Source organism: Haliotis rubra, unplaced genomic scaffold (genome assembly GCF_003918875.1).
Source record: "Haliotis rubra isolate DU_JTF1 unplaced genomic scaffold, ASM391887v1 Scf772, whole genome shotgun sequence".
Classification (NCBI taxonomy): domain Eukaryota; kingdom Metazoa; phylum Mollusca; class Gastropoda; order Lepetellida; family Haliotidae; genus Haliotis; species Haliotis rubra.
In genome coordinates this window covers 308,170-329,671 of record NW_025767493.1, presented here as the reverse complement: position 1 = coordinate 329,671, position 21,502 = coordinate 308,170, and the positions used below count along the sequence as shown (strand labels likewise).

At 40.3% G+C, this 21,502-nt stretch overlaps 2 protein-coding genes across 19 annotated transcripts in view; both read left to right on the top strand.

Moving 5' to 3' along the window:
- Positions 1–8,374, top strand: part of LOC124260725 (chitin synthase chs-2-like) — a 31,164-nt gene extending 22,790 nt beyond the window's left edge. For all 18 annotated transcript variants that reach the window (XM_046695028.1, XM_046695017.1, XM_046695019.1 and 15 more), the window contains 6 exons: positions 293–493; positions 1,868–2,034; positions 3,103–3,333; positions 4,270–4,771; positions 5,194–5,256; positions 6,712–8,374. In XM_046695028.1, the coding sequence (XP_046550984.1) occupies positions 293–493; positions 1,868–2,034; positions 3,103–3,333; positions 4,270–4,771; positions 5,194–5,256; positions 6,712–7,838 (2,291 nt within the window). In that variant the 3' untranslated portion in view covers positions 7,839–8,374. The remainder of the gene's footprint in view (positions 1–292; positions 494–1,867; positions 2,035–3,102; positions 3,334–4,269; positions 4,772–5,193; positions 5,257–6,711) is intronic.
- Positions 8,375–17,152: 8,778 nt separating this feature from the next.
- LOC124260732 lies at positions 17,153–20,725 on the top strand. Its single transcript, XM_046695050.1, has 3 exons — positions 17,153–17,230; positions 18,788–19,548; positions 20,478–20,725. The coding sequence occupies exons 2-3, from the start codon at positions 18,807–18,809 to the stop codon at positions 20,561–20,563; spliced, it is 828 nt and encodes a 275-aa protein (XP_046551006.1). The 5' UTR covers positions 17,153–17,230; positions 18,788–18,806; the 3' UTR covers positions 20,564–20,725.
- The last annotated feature ends 777 nt before the right edge of the window (positions 20,726–21,502 follow it).

The following is a 21,502-nucleotide window of genomic DNA, read 5'->3' as shown; positions in this document are numbered from 1 at the left end:
GAGCTCGTGCTGTTGATCACTGGACTGTCTTTTTCAGATTATATTATTTACAGAACGCCACCATATAGCTGGAATATTGCTGGGTGCGGCGTTAAACGACAAGCCAACCAACGTAACGTATGTTTTTGTGTATTAGTTTATGTATTGTTCAACGCCTCACTCAGCAATATTACAGCTATATGGCGATGGTCTGTCTGGGCCAGACAATCCAGTGTTGTCAAAAGAATAATTTAAACGACAAAAGCCATTAATAACGAACCATCTTGTTGTATATTACTGTGTTTGTTACCAGGGCCAATGGTGTGGTACCAGAAGTTTGAGTATGCTGTTAGTCATTGGCTGCAAAAAGCAACAGAGCATGTGATTGGCTGCGTCCTGTGCAGCCCCGGATGTTTCAGCCTGTTCCGAGGCTCCGCTGTGATGGACGACAACGTCATGAAACGCTACACGACAGCTCCGACTGAGGCCAGACACTACGTTCAGTACGACCAAGGTAAGACTGAGTGAGTGAGTGAGTTTAGTTTCACTCCGCCCATGTGGGGATCGAACTGGATCTTCGACGTGACAAGAGAACGCTTTTACCACTAGATTACCCCACCGCCCCACCAATGTAAGTCAAGTCAAATTTAGAATAACCAACGACAAAAATCAATCATGGGTTATAACCTGTTTGATAGCCTGTTTGTTCGTTATTGCCTCAGACCCGTGAAGATCCGGGTTAGAATTGATCTTCAGTAACCCATGTGTGTCGTAAGAGGCGACTAACGGGATCGGGTGGTCAGGCTCGCTGACTTGGTTGACTCATGTCATCGAATCCCAGTACATCGATGTTCATGCTGTTAATCACTAGATTGTCTGGTCCCGACTCGTTTATTTACAGACCGCCGCCATATAGCTGGAATATTGCTGAGAGCGGCGTTAAACAACAAACAAAATAATCGCCAGCATCATCAGCATCACCACCCCCATTGCTATCATTACTATCACTATCAGCACAGATGAGAGGAAAATGACTTCAGCTTACCCGGCCACCCTTGATCACTGGATTGTGTGGTCCAGATTTGATTATTTACAGACCGCCGCCATATAGCAGGAATATTGCTGATTGCGGCGTAAAACTCAACTCACTCACTCACTCACTCACTTATTGCCTCAGTTAGAAAAACTAGGCCTTTATCACGAAGATCTGTAAACTATCGACTCTGGACCATAATAGACAAAAATTCGTTCTTTGTTATCACTGATAATTCTTCCTCGGGTTGCTGCACGTGGACACGTAATCAGCAATGTGACAAGTTGTATTGTCCTCAATATCAGACCAGTATGACGCCAGTTGCTGCTAATGGCCCTTCAGAACTGATACAAAGGTGCAAATGTGCAAATTGTTCAACAATATACCCTTCTGTCTTATGTTAGGTTGTCGCACTCATCAATTGTCTGGCTAATAATATGTACCACGTTCCCTGTGGACGATTAGCAGATTATGGATTTTTTTAGCCAGCCCTTTACTGAGCCTATTGTTTGTGTCTTTGTTGTGTCACCACCTGTCTGTTCAGGTTTAGTCCTGAACGGTCACTTTGGGTAAAGAAGATTTCTCACGAAGGATCCTGTTATCAAAAGAAACGCCTCCCTAACAGTCCATTGAATATACTGATCAGCAATAAGAACGCAACTCAGAATTCATGAAAATTATACTTTTTCAGCATAAAAACGGATTTGATACTTTAACACAATTGTTTTGATTTCTTGATTTGCGTTTCTTTTGCTGGTCAGTATATCTTACCAAACCTCCACTTTCCTTAGCGAATGTTGAATAACGGTTCATACGTCAAATGATTTTTGAAACCAGAGTCACTTTTACTTGAAGGTGAGGATCGCTGGTTGTGCACACTGCTCTTACAGCAAGGCTACCGAGTCGAGTACTGCGCAGCTTCCGATTCATTTACGTTTGCACCGGAGGGATTTTACGAGTTCTTCAATCAGCGTCGTCGTTGGACCCCATCAACGATGGCTAACACGCTGGACCTCCTCCAGGTAATCCTTTGGTCTCAGAGTCCCTGAACCGCTTCATTTTGCCTTCTGAGAAATCTTCCTGCAATAATAAAGCGCTAAATGAAGCAGGAAGCACGTATTCCGCAGGGTCACCTTCTCATTGAGGTTCTTTTCAAATTAAAATTTAAAAGAAACTGTTTGCTTCTATCACAATTATATAATAGGGAAGAGACTAAGCGTTAGTATATTGCTCCAACAGCAATTCAACTGGGCCCACATACACAAAACAGTCTTGGCGCTACGATCATTGCAAATCGTTAACATCGCGATTTTAGTCTTAGGCTACAATCACCATCCTCTTACACAAACGATTGTGGGGTGATATCATCATAAGTTGCAACGGAATCCCTATTTACACGATTTATTTGTTCAGGCTAAACTTCTGACAAACCGATGCTTGACAAACCCAATTCGGACCTGTCCTTCCCCTGAATTGCTATGGCGGTCGGATGTTGCACCATTGGTTGTTATACATAACAATATGTTGGTAAAATGTGAGATAGGAATTGAAAATATCGAACTAAGAAATACATTTTCTTCGGGCGATAATTTACAAAGATTTTGTCGTCAATACTAAAAAGACAAAGGTTGAACAATTATTTTCCACCTAATGCAAACTTGCATGTTCTCCTCAACGATGCCCGCACACTAGACCTAATCTGCCATATAACACATTAAAATTCGAGACAAATTTTAATTACGCTCATACATGAAGTCATATGTATTCAGATAAGACCATATTGTTATTGTCCCTCCTACTCACCAAAATCGAATTTTTAAGGACGTGTTTGTGTCAACGAAATGCATACAAGATAATGCAAAATGCTGTAAATAGTACAGTTAAACTATGGTCATAATGAAACCATAGGGACCTGAAATTGTTGTTATGACAGCCTGTCATTATAAGCATCTTGACTGAAATATACAACATGAGGCGGGCACCTTAAAATCATATCCATCAGTTCGCCATAAATATGTTCCCTATATGTAGGGGTAGCTTTCAGAGTTTGTGATGAGTAACCAACACTGGGGAACTATGCTGTTTTGTAGGACTGGAAGAGTGTCACCAGAAAGAATGCAGATATTTCCTGTCTGTACATCATCTACCAGATGGCACTGATGGCATCCTCCATCGTAACTCCAGGAACCATATTCCTCCTCATCGTTGGAGCCATTAATGTTGCCTTCCCTCAAATGCCATTATTTGGTGCCCTCATCCTTAACCTCGTACCAGTCGCTGTCTTCGTTCTTCTCTGCTTCGTGGCCAAAACCAACATACAGGTAAATGTGACAGGGCAGACTTTTTCCGCCCTGAATCATATCAAATACGTGCATGGAGACTTATTTGAGGCCTGAATCATATCAAATACGTGCATGGAGACTTATTTGAGACCTGAATCATATCAAATACATGTACGTGCATGGAGACTTGTTTGAGGCCTGAATCATATCAAACACGTGCATGGAGACTTATTTGAGGCCTGAATCATATCAAACACGTGCATGCATACTAATTTGAGGCCTGAATCATATCAATCACGTGCATGCAGACGTAGTTGAGGCCCGAATCATATCAAACACGTGCATGCAGACGTATCCGAGGCCAGAATCATATATAATACGTGTATGGGGACATGTTTCTGGCCTGAATAATATCAAAAACGTACGTGAAGACTTATTTGAGGCCTGAATCATATATAATACGTGTATGGGGACGTATTTCAGGCCCGAATCATATCATGCAGACGTAATTGTGGCCTGAGTCATATCATATACATGCATGGGCACGTATTTGAGACCTGAATCATATTAAATATGTCCATGCAAACGTATGTTCGGACTGACTCATACAGATAACGTGCATAGACAGTTGAGATATTTGGTGACATGGGTGAGAAAGAATGACCTCGCACTGCAAGATAACCAGAGGCTATAAGTGAGACAGGTAGCTATTTTTATATGCAGGACCTCCAACCAGTAAAGGTTGACTGCCTTGCTTCAGTTTTCATCTATTTGCGTAACTTAAATGGTTAAGAGTCCTTTGGACATATACTGTCATCTTATATATACGCGATACAGCAGGTGATGTTTCAGGACAAGGGTCTTGGTAGCTGAAACGAAAGGCTGCATTTGTACCATACAAGTCTCAAGCCAAAAGTCTGTAATAATTTCACTTTTATTATATATTCTGATAAAAAAGCGTACGTCATCCTTCAGCTTGGCTATGCCGCGATCATATCCATCGTCTACAGTCTGGTGATGATGCTGGTGATAGTAGGGCTGATCCAACAGGCAGCAACATACGGATTCTGCTCCACTGCAACCATCTTCCTTGTGATCGTCATTGGAATCTTCTTGGTAGCCGCCATCTTGCATCCTCAAGAGTTCATGTGCATCCTCCATGGCTTCCTGTACTTCCTGGCCATCCCTACCATGTCCATGATCCTCATGATCTACTCTTTTGGCAACCTACACGTAGTCTCGTGGGGAACTCGCGAGACTAAGCAAGCAGCACCTCCACCAGGGCAACAGCCTGAGAAGAAGAAGATGAATGCATTAGAGCAGATGTGGAATCGGATCACCGGGTCGGATGAAGGAGGGGTGTGGGACGCACTGTGCAGGTGTGTATGCTGTTCCTCCACTGCCAACAAGGACCAGCTGGACAAGGTGATAGAGAGGTTGGAGAAAATCGAAGCTGCAGTGGTGGAGCCACCAAAAGGTGTGTACCATGTACTGTAAGAATGTATATATGTTTGAGAAGTTAAACATATCTTGGGTACCTGATAGTTTGCCTTCTTCAGTTTATATAGTGAACAAAATGCAGCAATCTATTTTCTTGCACATTCTGGAACAAATTATAAATCACTCAATGAGAGAATGAAAGAAAATATCTCTGTTGCCAGAGCGGTGATTTTGTAGGCATTTGAGCCTCAGTATATATAACACCCGTAAACTCGAGAGATAATCACACCGTACTGTTCTGTTGGACGTAAAAGGCAATGAATTGTTTTTGATCCCATTAGACTTGCATGCTATAAATTAAAGCTGACATTTCCATAAACCCAGCCATATATCCACCCACTCTTTTGTTATTTTATTTTATACACACAAATGAATCCCAACGTGAATGTTCTTACTTAGGTCCCCAAAGAAGTGATTCCAATGCCAGACAATTTAGACAGCGAAGACTGGCATCTTTACCAGGTAAGTACTCTGGAATCAGTAAATGCAAAGGTTCATCACTCAGAAACATTCGTCTTCAATACTTGAAATAGGATCCTAAAGATTTGATTTTATATTAAGGAAGACAGTGTCATACCATTGACAAGGCATATTGCCTTCAGTTATAACAAAAATTTCAAAGTTTGTCATTTCAAGAAATGTCAGTTTTCATGGCAATAAACTGAGTTTCAATCTGCATAAAGACCTGTAGATAGGTGAATGTGGTATATTCTGCAGGAGGTACATCACGAACACGGTCAATAGCACAGAACGTACACTGAAGCTTGTACAATAGCCATGTAATCGACTGCGTTAAAGATCTAACCAAATGTCAACTTGATACTGTAAAGGAAAAATAGAACGGTTTGAGGAAACCGAGGTTGATTTCTTGCATGTAAACAATTTAGCACGATATCAAACAAATACGATGTTTTACAACCAGCGCTGTACATCAAGATTGCCAGCACGAAGTGAATCAAATACCGTCCAGATGCAAAGAGCAATTTTGATACAGTTGACAAGAATGCAAGGCTGAAAGTAACGTCTAGAAGAAGATAACGGTGTATCAGGAAAATAGCACAGATAATGTTATGAGCTGTGTAGGGATAAGTTAGTGAGTGACTTCATTGTTGCATTTAACAGCATACCATGCCTTCTGCATTTTCCTGATGCTCAGCTTCAACCATTGGTGAACCAGGCTGAAATTTCGGAGTTATGTTTCAACTGGGATAAAGAGTAAATGCGAATCAAAATCGACATTCAGTTCGTAAAACTGCCCCGCAGTTTATCTGCAAAGCATGTGCACTTCCTCTGGCATCGATATCTTTGTCAAAAAAAGTTGATGCATTTTGTAAGGTGAACTCTATTACAATAAGTATTATGATACGTTTAATCTGATTGTCCAAAAAGAGAGACTTAGACGAGAGAGTTCCTATTAGTCACTGGTGGCACTTCGATCGTGACATGAACTTGTAACATAGTTCAGTAAGGACGACGACGACGACGACGACGACGACGACGACGACGATGATGATGATGATGATGATGATGATTATGATGAGATTATGATTTAGATAATTTTCGTGCACTTTCCGACAATGCGTATTTCGGTATGGACGGAAAGTCAGTAAACTCCCCTGCCTTGGGACGATGTGCCATTCGGGCCTTGTGATTCATGTTAAGGATAATTCTATGATAAAACCTGCAGGGACATGCTGCTCAGAAACAAATGCCAACTACAGAGAACAAAGATAAACCAAAGTGAAGACAGTAAATATACTTTAGATAACGTATGAGTATTATAATATTGCTACGAGTTGTCTGAGTATGCTCAAGATGATTGTACAGTATGCATTACAACATTGATGACACTGAAGCTACTTTGTTGGATTAGTGGACTGAATTTTTTTAACACCTTGACCATATTTTATATCTTAGGCGAATCCATCCAAGAGCAGGTCGAAGAAAATGAGCCCTACGACAGTGACCCGTACTGGATCCTGGATCCTGACCTAGGTGAAGGACAATTTAAAGATCTCGACGGGTCAGAGGTCACGTTTTGGAAAGAGCTGATAGAGCAATACTTGTTGCCTTTGGAAGAGAATAAAGAACAACAAGACAAGATAAAGAATGATCTGCTGGAGCTACGGAACAAAACCTGTCTCTTTTTCTTTCTTATCAATGTTCTTTTTATCATATTAATCTTTACACTTCAAATGGTATCCAATTATACACCGAACCTTAAGATCCAATTGCCATGTCCAGATCCAAGATTCCAAGGCGATCAGTTTGAACCAATTTCAATCACCTTCATGCTTGTGTTTGGAGTGTTGTTGGTCATCCAGTTCCTGTCCATGTTTGTCCATCGCTTGTCCACATTCCTCCATATCACGTCCATCACAGACGTCCGGGACATAGGGAAGACACTGAGGAAGACCAAAGAGAAACTAGCGTCTGACAAGGAGGTGAAGGGTGAGGAGTATGTTGAACTTACAAAGGATCTCCAGCGTTACCAAGAAGATGCAACTGAGCTGGAGATCGAGCAAACACCCGACCCGTTTGAGAATAACCAGAAAGTGAAGTGGGCCAAAATACAGAGTAGGAGGCACAGAACACAGCAGGCAGAAGCAGATACACCAGCGACCTTTGATGAAAGGTTCGTTGGAAATTTTGCCAAGCTTGCACAAGATGTTCAGCAGTTCGGAGGCCCACTTACCACAGATAGGCCGAAGACCTTTCGCCGCTATCAGAAAAAGTCTGTTAAGGCTATAGTGAGTCTTAGTGAATCTAGTCCACATATCACTAAATCTCTCGTCCGGAAAGCAACACTCATGGCAAAGAGAATGGAGGAACAGCAGCAGGCTGAACAGGGTGTGCCTGATGTACCAATAAGGAAACGAGCACCGGCTGAAAAGGTCCGGGACAAACACAGGAAGAGACAGGATCAATCCAAGACGGCGGCTGATACTGAAGACGTGGAACTGTATGAAAACTTTAAAGGGCTTAAAGGGCATGATGAGATAGAACTGGACAACGTCAGAGACGCAGGGCACACCGCCATGTGAGATTCATGGTTCCGTTTGAGAAGTATAATGAGACCAAATGTTAAAACATAGCAGTTTTCAGTAGTGTAAATCTGCCAAACGTGCCATATTTTACAAAGAATTTCTTTCCTTAGTGTTATCTGAAACTATTATATTTGATATATATATATATATATATATATATATATATATATATGCATAGAGACATGCTGCTTTATCCATGTTGTGTATTGCATAAACGAAGCATACATGTTGGACAAAAGGTACATATCTAATGACAGACAATATAAATGAATCGTGTTTATTGTCTTCAATCCAAAGGCATTTGATTAGCGAGTGCAAAGGCAAATAGCATCTTCAATACCATTTTGATGAACTTCTACAAACAATTGAGCACTTGGTCCTCGGATGTCAAATGCTCTGTTGGAACTTAATTATTAATTATGTCAATGCTTTGACTCAGGGATGACATCTCTTTCCTTGGAATAGAGCTGTGTACAATATTGTATTTCTGTTATGCTGTACAATTTCTATTATAATAAATATACTCTTTTTGATGTTTGAGTTGAACTATCATCACGCCGCTAGAGAAATAAACCTCTACCGCATTCATTCTGATTACAACCTAATCTATAGATAGCAACTTGACACAAACTGGCCTGAGGACCTAACATTATCTCTGGTTTTTTTTACACCGTCACGTGGTCGCGAGATAACATCCATTGTATTAGATTACACAGCAATTGTGCTACTATATTTTGTGTACAGTGTACAGTCACAACCCTGTGCAATTAAAAGAACCCGCGATTCCGTTGGTATATGATCAGACGGTGGCCACATGAATACGTGCAAACACCTAGTTGCGGGTACAGAAACGTGCAGTGAACTTGGACAAATGTACTGTGACTATCTATCCCAGTCCACCCAGCTGTGAATGGGTACCTCGTTCGGATGAGAAAGCCATAATAACTCAGTGCGCCTAGTGGCTGCAAGAGTTGCATACTCCCCAGGGAGTTGAGATTGACATCAAATGATCGAGGGACAAAATACCAGCGCCTTGAGCAAGCACTAGCTGCCTGGATATGTGCGCTGTATAAATATCGTATAAATAAAAAACTATATTTTCTGTGAGATTACATCCCTTTTATGAGGTTGCAACACATTTCGATGAGTGTACACGTAAGTGCTGGGTCGGCGTGGTAGCCTAATGATTAAAGCGTCCGCTCGTCACACTCAAGTCCCAGGTTCGAGTCCCCACATAGGTACATGAAGCCCATTTCTGGTGTCCCCCGCCGTGATATTGCCATACCTTCAGAGTCCTGCACCTAATCGCCAGCACACAAAGTCAGCCGCCTTACCCGCTCATCCCCCCAGCTTCCACTAGTGGCTGAGCGGGTTAGGTGGCTGACTTTGTGTGCTGGCGATTAGGTGGCTGACTCTGATGGTGTAGGTTCGAATCCCGGACGGGACTGAACTGACCCCCGAGTGGCACGAGACCCCGATTGACACGAGTAATCCCGACCATGGGCGTAGCTGCCACTATAAAAAGCCCGGGCTTAGACATGATTATGAAAATGAAAGTTGGGCAAGCCCTCAACACTATCTAAATATGAAGCTTTGCAACCTACCGGGCTTACACGAAAACATGGCTTGCTACCCGCCTGCCGAATGATCCCGATGTGATCCTTTCCATTAGTGGCCCACTCGTGTTATTCCGGGACAACCCGATTAGGTACTCGTGCCCCTCGAGAAGGATTTCATATGGGTGTGTGAACATCAGACCTACTTCAAACAAGAACGATAACTCACTTCCTGTCTAATTACAACAGTAATACACATTACTAAAGCACTCGAAAGTTTCTGCTTTTAAAATATTTTAACCTTGTATTTCCAAATGTATATTTCTAAATACGGTTTTCATGAAGTAGCAATAAAAATAGCATTTTATCAGCTGTTAAATAGATACACAAAATAAGCATTCGAAGTACGATTTAGTATAGAGGAAATCTACCAGATGTCCGCACTTGTATCTAAAATTTTGCTGCCATAAACCTTGTGAAACTGTCGTAACTGGCGTTTGGGCGTTAGTAAACCCTACAACCGTTACTTACTAAGACGTAAGTCCCAAAACTTTCCAAGTAAAATATAAATTATCACATTTTAAACGTAGTATTTTTGTTATTTTAACTGTTGGCTAAATTTTCCTACAATGGCCAGCGGCTGAAGGGATGGTGTAAATCCAGCTAGGATCCATGCAGGTAGCAAAAGTTATGTAAGTGCCCATGGCTCCTAGCATGGTGATCTACCTTCAGTTGGTGGCGATCTATAGCCCATTTTTATATTGTGTTGTCCCCTCTAGTTAAAATGTTTTAGATTCAATTACTAGTTTTACATGTATATCTGTGATAATCTAGTTATTTTACTGTCCTTCGTCGGCAGAATTTTATCATTTCACCTAAATTGTTGATATATTTATAACTTGCTTTAGTCACGATATGGCTGAAATATTGCCGATGTGACTTAAAATTTTAACTCACTCACTCACTCACTTACTAAGTATGGCCGTTCCACATTGTCAGGGGAGATGGTAGCTCAGTATCTCCACTCTCTTGATCAGTCCAAGGATGCTAAGACAAGGAATGAGGGGTCGGGCGACCTTGGCTCCTAATTAACCGCATTACATTTATGTACTGGCACGCAAACATTAAAGGATAAACGCAACGCCAGGTTATATACATAGGTTTACTCTGTGTCAGTCCATCTCTCTGCAATTACAATTTCAACGCAAGACAGGGTATCCTTGTACCACACGGAGAACTGAAATCTTGAGCTAGTACTCTCCGCACCCTGAGCTCTTAGCGCCCAACATGTATTTTTAAATGAGACGAGCCTGACCTGATCTTGATCACTTATTTCAACATTATCGTTTTGATTCATTAATAACTGTATCTGACATTTCACTCATGTGTATTGTAATTAGAGGGGTATCGGGCAGCACCGTTCAGTGACTCCCCTTTTCAGTGATTTGTTACTTCCGTCTCCACCCTTTAACTGATGTATTTCGTAATTTTCCTCTGACGACCTTGTCGTGTCCTTGTCTCGCGACAGCTTTAGCCAAGTTCAAATCTCAATGTTTATCTGTCTCTTATTCCCGACTTTCTGTCTCCATTCTGTGTTTAACCGTTATCAGTCATGAGCCAAACGTTATCAGTCCTGAGTCAGACTGCAAATCTAAATACGGAATCTGATGTAATTCACTTAATGCTTCAGGGGTTGCATTTCTACCTTATAACAAAACTTTAAATGAATACGAAATGTATGAAATGTCAAACTAAAATATACCCAGAGAAGTGAAATGTAAGCTCTGTGTTCAAGATAAATGTTGATCAATGATATACTCTTAAAAAAAGTAGGGGAAGCTGAACTTTCAATTTGGATGGGAAGTATAAGCGTTAACAATTTTTTCAAAGGCAGACATTTTATGAACAAACAGCTATTTCTCTTATCACCTCCCCTGAACACAAGGCATGAAATGCACATGCACAACGCAGTAACCCAATGGGTGTCATTCTTGATTTTGACGGTCTTCATAAGGAAGTACAAGTGGTGATGCACTCTCAAAACATGCATTATTATCATATCAACATATCTATGTATATCCCAATATTTTCAGTCGTAAATAAAAAATGAAGTTCCCCTACATTTTTAAGAGTATATATAAATATATTGTTTTGAAACTCGTGTAAAATTACACTACCAGAAAATGTCGGAAACCGCACGTTAAATATCGAATACTGCAAGAGACAACGCTCAATGTGAAAACCGTTATGTGAACAAACACACGGATGTATTGCATCTCTCGCCGTTCATGTTCCTATCATTATTTTGAAACATCAGATTAGGCAGCACAAATCTGGTAGCTATGTTCTTTATAACGTCAAAATGAAGATATATATATTTCACGATGATTTAAGCAATCATAATATGCCATAACCGATGAATGTACTTAGGATTATTTTTATCAAATACCTCAATCCTTCCACGCATTCTGATTGGTTTGTCATTTTTTCGCACATAACATTCATCGAGGTCCGCATCCTGTCTGATCGATGATTTAAACCGTATATCTAGCTGGGCAGACAAGTGGCAAACTACCTTCAACCCTGATAAAACCGAAACAATCAATTTTTCTCGAATAATCGATTCCGACCTTGAACATGAACCAAACCCTGATACGAGAAGTGGAAAGTCATAAACACCTAGGTATAACTCTACAGAGTGATTGTGGATGGAAAAGTCATATTGAAGATATTGTAAGAAAGTTAGCCCCATGATATATTGTCTCCGAAATTTTAAATATCGCCTCTCCAGAAAAACGCTAGAAACCATGTACAAATCTTTTGTGATGCCGATATGTTATTATTGTTGTCATATCTGGGATAATTGTACACATGATCAGTCCCTTATTCTTGAATGGTTACATCTAGATGCACTTCGTACAACATGCGGCGATATATCATAGGTTATATATCGAAACAAAGTCTAAACCATTAAAAGAAAGAAGGACATTAAACCAATAAATTTGTACAAGATGAATAACGATCTCGCACCTGAATACCTCTGTGACCTTGTCCCTAACTTTGTCTCTGAAAACAGTCAATATAATCTCCATAATACATTTAAGTTACAAACAATAAATTGTAGGACTAAATATATATTAAAAGTCGTTCCTACCTGACACAATTAAATTTGAAATTCATTACCTGATAATTTAGTATTCGCTAACTCAATCGATGAATTCAAATCTCTGCTTAAAAATGATGAATCAAATAATTATCTAGATTTAAATTATGGCAGTCGATTCTGTCAGATCATACACTGTCGACTTAAGCTCGGCTGTAGTAATTTGAATGCGGATAAAGTAAATAGACACATTTCTAACAACCTTGAATGCTCTTGTGGATAGTTATACACTGCTATTAGAAATAATACCCACTTCTATGTAATTGGCCACAATCTCCAAACTGTGTTATACGGAATACCTCCGGCAAACAACAATGTCAATAAGAACATAATAGAGTCCCTGCATCAATACATCTTTAAGTCTAAACGATTTGATAAACTATTCTAGACAATTATATGCAATCAATAATGAAGTGTAGCTGCAAGCTCAAGGTTTATAAGCACCTACAACGCACATATATGATTTAATTTGTCGGTTTGTGTATCCAGTTCTTGTGTGTTTTGTTTAAATGATATATGTACTGGTGAGGTATTGGTATAAGCAGAGTTCTGCTTGTTTACCAAACCAGATTCTCTAGGAATATAAATATGTTTAAACCACGGAAAGGGACGCGTGGTGACGAATGGCCTTATGAAACAAACACCCCACACGACTTTCCTCCCCATCCCACTTTTTTCAACAAATACAAACACGTTTAATGCCTTTAGACGAGAAAAAGAGACAACGACAAAGCAATTCAAAATCGCTTTCTTGTCTCTGTTTACGCTTTATTGCCTTCCCACGGTCCTACTAGAAGGCGTAAAACCGCTGACCCTTATCGGTCAACAAATGTCTGTCAAACACGCACAGGCATCGTGCGATATTGGGTGATGTAGTTAGACACAAAGAGGAAATTCAACAGCACCATGTGATCATGGCAACTATGTGCAAACCGATAGTTTACCGCAAGGAAGTGTCACGTGGGTGCAGAAGAGGGAAATCCCAAGCACTTATTTTTTAAAAAAGAGTGGATATAATACACTGACGTCATATTGATACACCCATAGAAGTTGAACAAATTTCATGAAAAGGAAAATGAGAATCGATAGTTGTTACGAATCAGAAATATGGCACTAAGTATAATGTATATTGGTGGTACAAAGTAAAAATATATAGTCTGAAGTAAATGTAAATATTTAGCAGTGCTTTGAAAAGAATATTGTTTTTTACATATAAATGAAACATATCCTTCTTGCAGCTGCAAATGCGTAAATTATGTTACGTCAGTCGTCTAGTTAACAACACGAACTGTCAAGCAAACATTGTACTTGTACGCACATAATTCCTTTGAACCATAGTAAAAGAACAAAACGAAACAGATTCCCACGCTGCGCTAAATGCATAACCCGTGAAGATGATAAAATATAGATCAAGGTTACTAAAAATGCTTACTGAAAATCTGTTCCTATATGATACTACTACCAGGGAGACTCTATAAGGGGGAGTGGTCACTCCTCAGAAAGCTCCTAAGCTATGCCTCGGCTCGTCACGTGACCAGTGCAGCCAATATGGCGGTAGCGTAGTTTTTAAGATTGAGCCCGATTTATTTTCAACAGCTGATTACATACGCTGAGTGTTGTGACAACTGAAAACCTACATGTAGAAGATAAGTTACCTATTCTGTCACTTCATTTTAAGTCAAATACTTGTTATTAGTGTCAGTATAAGTACAGTAGCTTTGTAGTAAAGTTTCAAGTGGGCACGTTGTAGCTCACTGGCTTCAATTCTCAGTACACAGCGAAGAAAGACTAAATTATATCGCTAAAAACTTCTTTCACATATTCGTTTAATTTTTAGAAGGGAAATATACCTTTAGTTAAAAGGTGTTTGCAAGTAATAGTGATATTTTTATAACTAAAAAAAATTTGTTAGGGTGTATTTGAGGTGTGTGAAAAATATGACATATCGCCGATCGGCCATTGAAATACTACTGGGCGTTGTTTGAGTGTTTCTAGTTAGTGTTCAAAAACATCTTTCACATACACCTTCAATTTTTATGAGGGGAATATACCATCAGGTGAAAGGTGTTTGCAAGTAATAATGATAGTTTTATAACTTAAAAAAAATTGTTAGTGTGTATTTGAGGTGTGTAAAAAATATGACATATCGCCGATCTGCCATTGAAATACTACAGGGCGTTGTTTGAGTGTTTCTAGTTAGTGTTCAAAAACATCTTTCACATACACCTTCAATTTTTATGAGGGGAATATACCATCAGGTGAAAGGTGTTTGCAAGTAATAGTAATAGTTTTATAATTAAAAAAATTGTTAGTGTGTATTTGAGGTGTGTGAAAAATATGACATATCGCCGATCTGCCATTGAAATACTACAGGGCGTTGTTTGAGTGTTTCTAGTTATTGTTCTAAAACATCTTTCACATACACCTTTAATTTTTATGAGGGGAATATACCATCAGGTGAAAGTGTTTTGCAAGTAATAGTGATAGTTTTAAATTATTTTTTTTGTTAGTGTGTATTTGAGGTGTGTGAAAAATATGACATATCGCCGATCTGTTCTGATACGCCATTGGTGCTTGTGATGCTTGAGTGTTATAGTTCTAAAACTTCTTTCTTTCTTGTTGATCTTAGTATTTGACAAAACTGGAAAGGTGTTTGCAAGGCTTTGTGATAGTTCTAAACTTTCTGTTCTTGAGGGGTCTGTGACAGTGTCAGTTAACATTCTGTCAATGCCCATGTCACTCCACACATGCAATAAGATATCTGAATTAGTTACTAATGTAAAAAAATGTCTCAAAGTAATTTTTTGGAAAAAGGACAGCTGATGTTAACATGTGTTCTACCGATAGTTTTGCGTTCTTTAACATGTTTGGGGAGGGATGGCCGTGGTGTATCATTTATTCTTTCATTCATTCACATATGTTCTTTTTCTTTTGTTCTTTTTCTTAATTTCTTTCATTCATTCACATAAAATTCTTGCTCTTAATTCATTCATTCATTCATTCATTGTAAAATTCCGACCTATACAATACACTGGCTGAAGTACTGTTAAACGCAGCCGAAGTTGCGCTGGGACCGAACCAAGTCACTGTGTGCGTTGGAGCATGACGAGGCACACGTTAATTAGTACAAATGGTAAAGAAAGCAAGCGAGTGACCTATCCCTGTTGTAGAGTATCCCTGCTACTACGTAAGATATGTCTGAAGTTAGGCTTATATTTTGGTAACAGATTGTAGAATTGCATGTATCCTTAATATAGAAAGTATTTAGATAAAAGATATACATAATTAACGTGTCTCTCTACTTTGTAATTTAAACGTAGTCGAAAATGAATAACGCTAGTGTAGTGACTGCCCAAACTATAGACAGCAATATAATGATCTCTTGACTCACGTGATCTGTCACGGCCCAAACTACCAATGCCAGAGAGACAGTCTGTCTGCTCCCTCATTGACGTCAGCCTGCCAGAAGTAATCTGTAGCACTGCACGCCAAACCAGACATAGAGTTGGTGCAATGTCTGTTATCCTCCAGACCTCCTGTCACCCCAGAAACATGCGCTCCAAACCTCTACGCTCAGACTGTGTTTACAAACCGGTACGCATTCCAGAAAGACTCTTAACTCTATTCATGATTACCACTAAACTAACATCCTCGTTACTTGTAACAACTATGAATGCATTTTCCATCTTGTTGTAACTCTCCTTTGGGGAAATAAAAAACATATATATCCCAGTCAAACCGCAAGGAAAACAAGAAAAGCCTTTTGAAAATGCAACGTTGGAGGCACCTGAGTAAATAAAGAAATTTAGGGAGAAGGTGAGATGATTTTGGGGTGATTCTAGGACACTAGTCGCCCCATCGCTAAAGAAATTTAGTGGCTGCTACTAAAATGGAATGGATTTTCCGATTTTCTACATTATGCACACTAGAATGTGCTTAATTACGTGTAAAAAATTGTTTCGAATTGAAAGTGTATGAGTTTATTGACAGAATGTGTTTATCTGGTGTATAGAAAACTCGATTTCCGCATGAACTATGAAGTACAGAGGGTAAACATTACATGGATTCTAGTTTGCTACAGCTATGTTCGTTGCTAAAATACAAAGAGGCTAAGTATCATTGGCAGAGTGAGTTAGTGAGTTGAGTTTAACACCGCTTTTAGCAATGTTCCAGCAATATCACGGGGTCGGGGGTGCACCAGAAATGTACTTCACACATTGACCCATGTTGAGAATCGAACCTGGACCTTCGTCATGACGAACGAACGCTTTAACCACTAGGTTACCCACTGTCCCTATTGGCTGAGAGTTATTTTGAATAATCCAAGTGTAAATTGTTTAGTGAAATTTCACCTAAGAGACAAATTCAGCCCGAATAAAAGGTTGGTGGCGCAATAAGCTAGCGCTGTTCATATATGTGAACTCAAAACCTTGGTTCAGATAGGTGAATCCCCTTTTCAATCTCAAAATTTCATGTCGCCAATTTCCTCTCATGTACAAATGCTGCAGTTAGAGGAAATTGCCACACAGAGCTTCCTTGTTGGGGGGTATAAAGGGGGTAGTGTGGCGTTAGGGACATTCCCGCCACGGACCTGGGCTCAAGACACACCTTACCCTACATCAAGTTGTACAGACAGCTGAGCGAAAACGGGCGGAGAAGGCCGCCTCCTGGTATGTTTGTTTTTTGTTTGTTTGTTTGTTTGTCAACACGTTCAGATACATTCCGCCTTGTTGAAATCCGCCAATAAATAATAATGAGTGAGTAAGTATAGTTTTACGCCGCTTTTAGCAATATTCCAGCAATATCACTGCGGGGAACACCAGTAATAGGATTCACATATTGTACCCATCTGGGGAATCGAACCCAGGTCTTCGTCGTAACGAGTCAGCGCTTTAACCACTTGGCTACCTCAGCGCCCCACCAATAAATAATAAACCAGAAAATAGAGTGATGGATGTTATGAGCACCGTTCAACTCAATGTACGACGACGAGCGATTCTGTATATTAACTATATTGATATAATATTTTATGAGTTTATTTCTTACTAGTAAAGGTTTGATACTCATGAATGTAGTGATATTTTTTTCGACTTCGTTTAAATTAAAGAGTTAACTGGCAGAATATTTCAATATTTGTCTGAATACTTTTCTTTGCAGACGGGATTTTACATCTTGTTTCCAAAATGGAAGCCTATCCAAATGCAGACAATATTTTCATGTTGCCCAATATCATATACAGTGTTTTCCGTAACCAAATGTCCTACCCTTAATCAATATTTGATCATTTTGTTTAATGTCAGTTTGTTTAAACACCGCCTATTCAGTGTATTTCCACAGAAGACAAGTCCTTTGTTGAAGATGGCGGTAAATGTGGCTGTGTGTCGTCACTGATTTCCACTGAACCATTCATATACATTTCTATGCTATTTGGCTTTTTATATCGGGGGTGCTCTTCAGGGTTGACGTTGTACATATAACAGGATGTATTTCAGGGGCGGTGGGGTGGGTAGCACAGTGGTAAAAGCGTTGGCTCGTCACGCCGAAGACGCTGTTTCGATTCTCCACATGGGTACAGTGCGTGAAGCCCATTTCTGGTGTCCCTCCCAGAGATAATGCTCGAATATCGCTAAAGGGTAATGGGTAATATATATTTCGCTCAATGTAAATGAATCACAGAAAATCAGTGTAGATTCCAGTTGTTCGCGAAACGGCTAAGTATGTCCTCTCTAACTTCTTTGAGTGGCATTTTAGAAGTTGGGAAGTACAATATAGAACAAACTTTATGGAAAACAACTTCTTTTTATTCGTGAGTGCGACGTTTCGATACAGATTCTTGTACCGTTTATGCTTGACAACGGTACAAGAATCTGTACCGAAACGTCGCACTCACGAATAAAAAGAAAATGTTATCCATAAAGTTTGTTCTATATGTCCTCTCTACCGTTAGCGTTTTCATAAAAAAAATACCTGTGTCCTGCCGACGAAAATCGGATGCAATGCAGTCACTAGAACCTGTAATTTATTTCGACTACCTGTCGGTGATGACACCGAGAACTGTCCATTCCATGTCGGGGACGTATCATCTGGGAAGCTCCTTTCGGCATTTCAGTTGGTTGGGACGAACTTCTGGGGGTGTATACCGATCTGTACGTCCCACAGATGTATGAACATATAGGGATTTGATCCGAACGAATTTTTAATGTATACTATTTAACCCTCTTTATCAGCCCACCGGTTACTCCGACGATGGCACTCACATGCATGCTGATCTGCTTCCTCGTGCTGCTGGGTTTATCCTTGACACTGACCATGGAATCAGGGCCGTCAGCATCACGTGATGAAGACACACAGACAAGGGACACCAATATGAAAGATCAAGTACTTCGGAGAATGAAAAGAGCACGATTTGGTTTTAGAATGAGAACACCCAGCTTTAAACCCAGGATTCATATTAAACCAATGGCGGTCATGCCACCGCGCAAGCTGACTGGCGACGATTCGCCGAGACTCAGAGCAGGTTCTGACAGTGATGATGCGCGGAGTCACAGTCACAGTCACGACTCGCGACGGCAGAATGATGCCAACACTGACATCGACGACGCCAACGACCCACATAACGATAAACCGATGTACAGAGAGACAAGGGACCAGGTCGATGGATTTGCCGCCCAAATTAATCACCCGAAAAAGCACGTATTAAGGAAGACGTTCCGAGAGGCGATGAAAAGAGCTTACGAGGGATCTGCTTCGGCCCGCAATAAACTCAAGAAAGCTGCTAAACTGCTTTTGGAATACGGTCCAGATTTCTTTGACCTTGGAAGCTCCATCATGGATATGGTCATGGCGGCCGAGGATCTGCAGGCGTCACTCCAGCCACAGGCGGAACCGACACACAGCACTGCACGTGACCAGTACGGCGCAAACGACAGCACGGCAGACGACAATCTGCTGCCCCTCTTACAGGCGATGCTGGAACAGCATAGTTCAGGTATTATATAGGAAAAAATATTTCATTGCATGACCATGTGTGAATAACTTTTAAACAACCATCTCAAGCTCTAAAAATATGATTCACAGAAAGTAGAAATATGCGGAATAAACGGGGCGTGCTGAGAGATTACTATGGGGTTCGTCAGCTTGTTTGAATTACGGAAGTTAAACAGTCCCGGAGCTAAATCGTGAATCAAATTGCTTCATATGTTTGTAGGAGAGTTCTTTTTTACAAACTCCAATGAAACATATTTGTGTTTGTTGTAAATAACGATATCGTCAGCAATGTTCCAGCTTAATTACGATAGCTTACAAACACTCCAGTCGGGTCACATATAACCCATCAACACAAACAGCATTTGTAATGTGCTTATTTGATGACGCACCATCAGAAAGATTAGTCATTTTAACCACCCGATCACCACTGCAGGGACTTTTTCTCCGAACAAGCGCTATGGCCGCCATTGAATTACTGACTGAGTTTGGGTTTACGCCGCTTTTAGCAATATTCCAGCAACATCACGACGGGGACACCAGAAATGGGCTTCACACATTGTACCGTTGTGGGGATTCGAACCAGGTCTTCGGCGTGACGAGCCCAACGCTTTAACCACTAGGCTACCCCTCCGCCCCGCCATTGAATTAAAGTGAGAGATGAATTATGAGAGGTGAAATCCGATGGGATTCTGTTCACCCTTGCATTTGTGTACTATTTCAGGACTTGCTGATCCATAAAGATGTCTCAACATGTAATGAGGTTTGGATGAAGTAAAATGTGAATGTATAAACTGTTGCAGGGGCGAGTGATGGTTGGATGATCATGTCATCGAATGTAACAACGGCATTTACTCAATGTTGCATTACATATACAAAACGCTCGGTATAAATTCTTTCGCCCCTTAGTGTAATACTTTTTGACTGTTTCAGGTTCAGGATCAAATTTCCATGGCAACGGAATCTTCCCTGGAAACGTTGTCGTAATTGTTGCAGTGCATGCCCTGGTTTACGTGTAGAAGCACAAATCCGTACGCATTTGGAATATCAGTTCAGAAATGAAAACCCTTATAAAATTGAAAGGAAATCCTAATTTTCGATTTTGTCAATTCGTGACAACATAACATGTCTATGAGCAATATAGAAAAAATATTATCTACTTGAATAAAACTTAATTTCCAGATTTTCTCCTGTCATTTGTATTAAGACTTACAATAATGATAATTCCACACAACCAAGGAGCAGGGTGCCACCATCGAGTCGTTTTAGGCTCTGCAAGAACAATTGTAAGAGTTGTGTCCCTTGGAGTTGCCAGGAACCTGAAATCATGGGTTCTAATGCCACTGTACCACCTAATAAGCTGACACGTTCTGATACGATGTTAAATAGTGCGATGAAATTAATTAACGTAGTTTCAATTCTTTTGATTGTTGTGTCATGAATCTGAGAATCCCTGTAACAAATCCGTAGACCACTAAGCTCAGTGAGTGAGTGAGTGAGTGAGTATGAGTAAGTGAGTTTAGTTTTATGCCGCTTTTGACAATATTCCAGCAATATCACGGCAGGGGACACCAGAAATGGGCTTCAGACATTGTACCCGTGTGGTAAGTTCAGACGCCGTGATGCAATAGAAATGTGTCACTCACCATTCTATTGTCACCACACCATGTGACCTCGCTGATTGTGTATCCGATACTCTATGATATTGTGTATTGCCACACTCTCAACCACTGGTTTGCCTGATCCAGATACAAACCGCGAGACAGATGGAATTATGGCCGTAAACCAGCACTCACCCATTTACCCACCCTAACACCTGGCGTTCCGTAATTTGCAGTGCTATTACTTTGTTATAGACACAATTCACACCTCAGAGTGAAAAGAAGGCGGGCGAAAAGTAAAGTGAGTGTGTGAGTGAGTGAGTGTTGGATCATTGTGGAAGGTTGATTGAATGTTCA

Excerpts from the sequence above, each read along its gene's own strand:
- LOC124260732 (XM_046695050.1), top strand. The coding sequence starts at position 18,807 with ATGGCACTCACATGCATGCTGATCTGCTTCCTCGTGCTGCTGGGTTTA. Across the intron at positions 19,549-20,477 it reads GCTGGAACAGCATAGTTCAG|GTTCAGGATCAAATTTCCAT; the intron begins GTATTATATAGG and ends TGACTGTTTCAG.